At 54.3% G+C, this 6,000-nt stretch overlaps 1 protein-coding gene and 1 long non-coding RNA gene across 4 annotated transcripts; one reads left to right on the plus strand and one right to left on the minus strand.

The window, feature by feature from the left end:
* Positions 1–284: 284 nt before the first annotated feature.
* Positions 285–5,488, minus strand: LOC132074724 (uncharacterized). Of its 2 annotated transcripts, XM_059474702.1 has the most exons (4): positions 5,395–5,488; positions 4,505–4,619; positions 3,205–3,272; positions 285–1,432 (listed from the first exon to the last, which is right to left on the minus strand). In XM_059474702.1, exon 4 carries the CDS (start codon positions 1,354–1,356, stop codon positions 400–402), a length of 957 nt encoding a protein of 318 aa, XP_059330685.1. In that variant the 5' UTR covers positions 1,357–1,432; positions 3,205–3,272; positions 4,505–4,619; positions 5,395–5,488; the 3' UTR covers positions 285–399. The 2 variants fall into 2 exon arrangements, with proteins under 2 accessions (XP_059330685.1, XP_059330686.1); XM_059474703.1 differs by lacking the exons at positions 4,505–4,619; positions 5,395–5,488 and having other exon boundaries at positions 3,208–3,239.
* On the plus strand, positions 673–5,330 carry LOC132074726 (uncharacterized). 2 transcript variants are annotated; one of them, XR_009418643.1, is made up of 4 exons: positions 673–800; positions 3,178–3,298; positions 3,887–3,966; positions 4,858–5,330. It is a non-coding gene; the product is annotated as an uncharacterized LOC132074726 (long non-coding RNA). The 2 variants fall into 2 exon arrangements; XR_009418642.1 differs by lacking the exon at positions 4,858–5,330 and having other exon boundaries at positions 3,887–4,647.
* Positions 5,489–6,000: the final 512 nt, after the last annotated feature.

Consider the following 6,000-nt stretch of genomic DNA (forward strand, 5'->3'; position numbering starts at 1 on the left):
AGAGCGGGACCCGGACTCTGTGCCCGCACCCCCGGGGCTCTCGCCCGCTGCGTCCCCGCGGAATGAGCGGGGCTGCATCGCCGTGGGCCGGAGGAGCCGCTCCGGGCCGGGCGCTGGGGCCGAGCTCGGCACTGCTGCTCCTGCTCCGACTGTGCCGGGTGCGGGACGGGGCCCTGCCCGGGCTCGGTTCCACTCGCTCGACATCTGCCAGGTAAGATCTGATGCTCTCCCTCCTTTCCCCACTTTCCCTGTGGCTTGTGCTCTCCAATGCAAAATCCTCTGGGTTTAAAAAGCCAGTGAAAACTGTTTATTTTTTATTTCTAGAGCACAGGATATTCTTAGAAAGAGTCCCGAGGATCGTCAAGTCAAACGATGGTAGGTGACTGGCCCATGTGGGCATTAAACTTGGAATCCTGGCCTTCTCAGCACCCTGCTCCAAGCACCTGAGCCAATCTCAGGGTCACGAGAAAGGTCCTGCCTGGGATGGGAATGGCTGCTTCCAGCAAGGGAATTCCTGGGAAAATCAGCACATGTTCTGCTAACGCTGCTTTGCACACCAGCCTCTGGAATGGCTCTAGGGTAGAACTGGCTGGCATCTGACACAACAGCACAAAACTCTTCCCATAATCCTGGTTTTCTGTCTTTTTCAGCATTTCCCTGATGGCTGTAAAGGTGCTGATGCTGTGTCCCTTTCCAGGGAGAAACGAGCAAGGCCAGTCCTGAGGGCTCCCTTGGTCCCCGGCCGAAGCTCTCCTGCAGTGTCAGGGCTGGTCCCGCCTGCCGAGGGGCGTTTCCTGCAGGTGAGCGCTCACAGCCCCGAATCACGGCGGGGCTGAGCCCGGCGCTGCTTCTCAGGCCCGGCGCTGCCCGGAGCCCTCGGGCACTGCTGCTCCCTGCCGGGAATGTCCCTCGGCGCTCCCTCCGCGTGTCCCGGCCGGCCGGGAACGCGGGGCGGGAGGAGGCCGAGCCCCGGGAGGGAACCGGCCCCTCCTGTCCTCGGTGCGGGCCGGGCAGGAGCTGCGCCTCAGTGTCCTGCCCGTGCGGGCAGCGTGCCAGGCACACCCGGGGCGGGTGCTGGGATGCCCGGGCAGCGCTGGGATGGGCACGGACCAAGGGCTGCCCGCGGCTCCTGGGCCAGGGGCTGCTCTGAACGGGCCCCGGAGCTGCTGCAGCCCGGACAGAGCCCCCTGACACCCCAAAAACACCCCAGGAACAGCTGCCATTGCCCGGGAGTGCTGCACGCTGGGTCTGCAGAGAGCTCAGACAGCAATTCCCGGTGCCACCTCCTGGAGCTCCCACACAGCCACCAGGGGTGTCCCAGCCGCTCCAGTCCCTTCCCTTCCAGCCTGGGGACATCCTCCAGCAGCAGCCTTAAAGCCAAGGGAATTCCCTTCACAGAAATTCAATCCCAAGCAAGGCCCTCGGAGGCGCCCTAAAACAAAAGGTTAGAGTTAGATGAAGTTTTGTTTGGATGAAGTTTGGAGTTTTTCAGGGAGCCAGCTGGAACTGCAGAACTGCTGGGAAGCTTGCACAGGTGGGTCACACTGCAGGTGCCCTGAAGGCAGGGATGTGCATCCCTCTCCTCAGGGAAAAGAACTCCCAGAGGCCACTCCCGACCTCGGCTGCTGTAAAACATCAGCGGGAGCCCGAGCCCAGGGGTGGAGCCCATGGAATTCCTGTGGAATGGGAACTCTGTCATGTACCCATGGGGACATGGGTAGAATGAACATTTTGATGTAAAAATGAGGTTTTTGGTAGCAGACAGATGGAAAATTTTGTGGGGAAACATTTGGCTGGGGGACGAGGGTAATAAATAGCAAATACTATGGAATATCAACCTGTCCTTGTCCTGATCCCAGTGAGCTTCCTTGGAGCCTCTGCTGGCTCCTGGCACAGCTGGTGTTCAATAGACAGCTCTGTGTAGGAATATCTATGCTGCAGGAGGCACTGGGAGGTTATTCCAGTGGGAATTCAGCAAGGAATAGGGGACTACAGGTATAATTCCTCTAAACTAGCAAAGCTGATACTGAACCTCAAATCTAGGCACCACTCAGGGAACAATCTTGCTGCTACCCTGTCATCCAAAGCCCCTGGGCTGAGAAATTTCAGCAGCCAAATGTATGGAATTCTCTAAATCCCAGTACCCAGCATCCCCCAAAAGGACAATCCCAGTCCCAGGGTGAGAGTGCTCCTGTCCTGCTGCTGGCAGGACAAATTCCCTGCACAGTCGGCGCCGGCTGGGCGGGAGCTCAGAGCAGGAGGGGCGGGAGAGGGGATCGGCTGCCTGGGAAGTGCCGGGAGATGAGACTGCCGGAAACTCATCTGAATCAGCTGAAATCATTCTTGCCCTGGAAGAAGACAGGAGTCAAAGCAGAACCCTTGTGGCCCGGCTGGTGGGCAGCAGCTGGATCCCCTCTGGAGGAAACCACCCTGCCCCTGCCAGGAGCTCTGACTGTTTGTCCTACCAGCTCCTGAGCAGTGTCAGGGCCACTGTGAGGGAGTTCAAATCCAAACAAACCCCAAAGCCCACAGAGTGAATAATCCCAACAGAGAAATGCATTGTTGTCAAAAAAGCTTAAAGATCTGTTAAAGATGCTATGACAACATTCTCGTGGCATTTCCAGGAACCTTCCTAATGCTCTTGCTTCCATTCTTACAAATTTTTAGTCCCTCAATGGGCAATTGTAGAGTTTATCCTGGGATTTAGAGGTTGAGCAGGGTTGGCTTTGGATTGACCTTCACCTCTGGTCCCACTTTGTGCAAACACAACTTGGGCCAAGGTGGGTGAACTCATTACCTCAGCTTTTCTCTCAGAAATATCCCTGATTTATTACCCTGTAGATGAACTCAGATTTTGTCCCAAACTGTCCGCTCCTCACCTCCAAAGTGTCCATTCTGTTCCCCACAGGTGCCCTGGTGATGCCAGGAAGGTCCCTTTGCCCACAGTGCCTTTCTCCTGCCCCTCCCCTGCCTGAGGCTACTCCTCTGCTCACTTTCTCTGTCCTTGTCACACACAGTGGGGCACCAAAGGGACAAGGTTTCAGAAAACATTTCTGAAGGGTAAGAGGGTATTATGTGAGTAAAAGTATTACTACTAACTATTAAACTAAAATTACTAATTACTATTAACTATTAAACTATTACCATTAACTAAAAATAATTAATAATTATTTCCAGTTCCCAGTGAGAAGAACATGAACTCACCACCATTAAGGCCTGGCAGTTCCCTGCAGTGAGAGCTCAGTGCACATCCACAGAGGCAATTCCAGCATCTGAAAGAAAAAGCAAGAAGAAAAAGGTTATTTCTTCTCTTTCAAAGTTATTTCAAGTCCTCAGACCCAAACCAACCTTTGCCCTTGATTTTGGCTGGGTGACTCCTGAGAGGTGCGCACAGGTCCTGTCACTCATGCTGATGGGAGTGATGCTTTCTGGGGAAATCAGCTGATTTCCAAAGTTCACTGCCTGCCCATGCCTGATCTGCACAGGAGAAAACCTCTTGCATGAAGGGATTTGGCTCCATCCAATCCCCTCTGCCCAGGCTGTTCCATGGGGATGTTGCCAGGCTGGGGCAGCACAGGCAGATGCAGCTCTCAGCCCTCTCTGCTCCAAACACAGCTCTGGGCTCTTTGCAAACTCCTCTGCTGTGAGGTTTTCTCCAGGAGAACTCAAGGAATGGCTCACAGCAGGTGGAGATGAAATTATCACCCAGGGAAGGAAAGGGTAAATATTCCTGTAAGAGCCTTTGGGATCTGCTGGGCTGAACTGGGAAGGGGACATTCATTCCCTGCAGTGCCAGTGCACAACAACCTCCCACACAGAGCACAGGCTGCCAGGTGGGGTCTGAATGCACCACTTGCACAAACCTCATTGTTCTTCTTCCTTTCAGGCACTTCTGCAATCCAACCCTGAAGCTGAGCAGCCCAAAAGCTCTGGAGTCTGCTCTGGAACAAAAGGATCCTCCCAGGGGTGAGGCCCATTCCCAGCAAACCCTCCCAACAGGCCCAGAGGCACCACTGGAGCTCCTGTAGGGGCTGGGAAGGGCTGCCAGGAGGACACAGCCCCAGGGGGTGGCAGTGGCAGTGGCAGCAGCAAATGGCCACGGTGGGATGGCACAGCAGAGACCAAGGCCAGCAATGGCCACGGCAGCTGCAGGGTTAATTCTGCTCCCTGCGCTGCCCCAGCCCCGCAGGAAATGCCCGGGGGGGACAGAAACTCTCAGGGTGCACAAAATGCAGCATCTGTGCCCCTGATCCTGCCTGAGCTCAGCGTGGGGGGCCAACCCCCCCAGGGTCAGCCCTGCCCTGCCCTGGATCAGCCCCAGACACTGCCCCAGCTCCCAGCTGCTCCCGGGGCTGCCACCATTCCTGGCAAGGGGACAAAGGTGACAGAGCCCCTTTGGACAGGGCTCTCTCTGGGTCTCAGGCGTTGGGGACTGCAGGGACAGCCTGAAACCAGGGCAGATCCCTCTGGGTTTGTGACACTCTGGGGACAGCTGGGGACTCACCCCACACCACGGCAGGACCAGGGACCCTCCAGTGCAGCTGGAGCCCGTTGGGTTTGGCTGCTCAAACTCCAAAGCTCTGGGCAAAGATGGGATGAGTTAAGTGTTTTTTCCTGTCCTGAAAGAGAGGAGAAAATAGAAATTAGGTCCACTCTGGAAATCAAAGGCTCCTGGCTTTCCTACTTCTGTTCTGATTGCTCACTATGGGGTTCTATCCATAAAAAAGGAAAGGTGACACTGAATAAAAGCGCCCCTTGTCAACATTTTATTCCCTACTATTTTAATACATAAAAAAGATGCCCATTTTTTCTTATCACATTCTTTGCCTAATTTTAACAGAACCATTTTCATTCCAGGCCCCACTTTTGAGTTCCTGAATCCTTTGCCATTGGACTTTGGACAAAGGAAGAGAAGGATCTGTTCCCCACAGGTGTCATCCAGCAGGGGACAGCCCCTGTGCCAGCCCCAGCCTGGGCTGAGCATGCTGCCTCACTGCCCCATTCTGCATCCTGGCCCCACTCCAGTCTGAGTTTTCCCCCATTTTCCATGTCTAGAAACAGGAACTTGTCCTGGTCAGGGTGTAAGACCTTAAACTGCACATTGATCTGGGGGCTGTGACTGGATTCCAGCAGGGAATTCATGGTTCTACAAATGAAAACTCTTCCAGGGAGCAGCACTGAAAATTTGGGAGCTGCTGCTTCACCACATGGTGTCAGCAGCAGAGAAAACACAAAATGTGTATCCAAAAACAGGGATAAAATAATTCCTCCTGCTTTCAGTGGGACCAGGGCTAATTCTGCCCTGGAGTGACAAAGAACTTCTCCCTCAGACCCCCAGAGACCCCTCAAAAAGCCAAAGTGCAGCAGGGAAGGAAGGAAAGGCACCTCTGTCACCTGCTGGGAACAGCACAGGTCCTGCTGCTCCTGGGCACGGGGAACGTGTCTGGAGCCAGGAGCTCCTTCCCAGGCTGGAGGGGCTTTCCTGAAGCCGCACCTCTGGGAAGGAAAGGGCTGTGCAAGACATGGAGTGGGAGTTTACTATAGTTACTGTTATTACTATTACTGTAACAACAGTAACAATAGTAACAACAATAGTAATAACAGTAACAATAGTAACAACAGTAACAATAGTAACAACAGTAACAATGACATCAATAATTAATAATAATAAGGAAGAGCAGCAAAGGGAGCAGCAATAATGCCAAGGGAGCAGGGAGGCTGCTGAGCTTTAAACAAGGTTTGAGTGAGGCAGCATCTCCTGGTCTCTCTGAAGCACAGCTCCAGGCCTGGGATTCCAGGAGCAGTGCAAACTCCCACTGTCCAATCCCTGGATTTGCCTCCTGCCAGCACTGGGCACCTTGGCCATGTCTGGCTCAAGTGCTCCATTGCTGCTGCCTGGAGGGATGGGGAAAATGGGCATTAAACCCCTTCCCACAGGGCTGGCTCTGAGCTCTGCCTGGGGAAAGCATTGGGCACCTCTGGCATTTCAATGAAATCAGT

The sequence above is a fragment of the Ammospiza nelsoni genome, chromosome 6 (assembly GCF_027579445.1).
Source record: "Ammospiza nelsoni isolate bAmmNel1 chromosome 6, bAmmNel1.pri, whole genome shotgun sequence".
NCBI lineage: Eukaryota > Metazoa > Chordata > Aves > Passeriformes > Passerellidae > Ammospiza > Ammospiza nelsoni.

Bases quoted from the DNA above. Each gene is read 5' to 3' on its own strand.
- LOC132074724 (XM_059474702.1), bottom strand. From the start codon at position 1,356: ATGTCCCCAGGCTGGAAGGGAAGGGACTGGAGCGGCTGGGACACCCCT.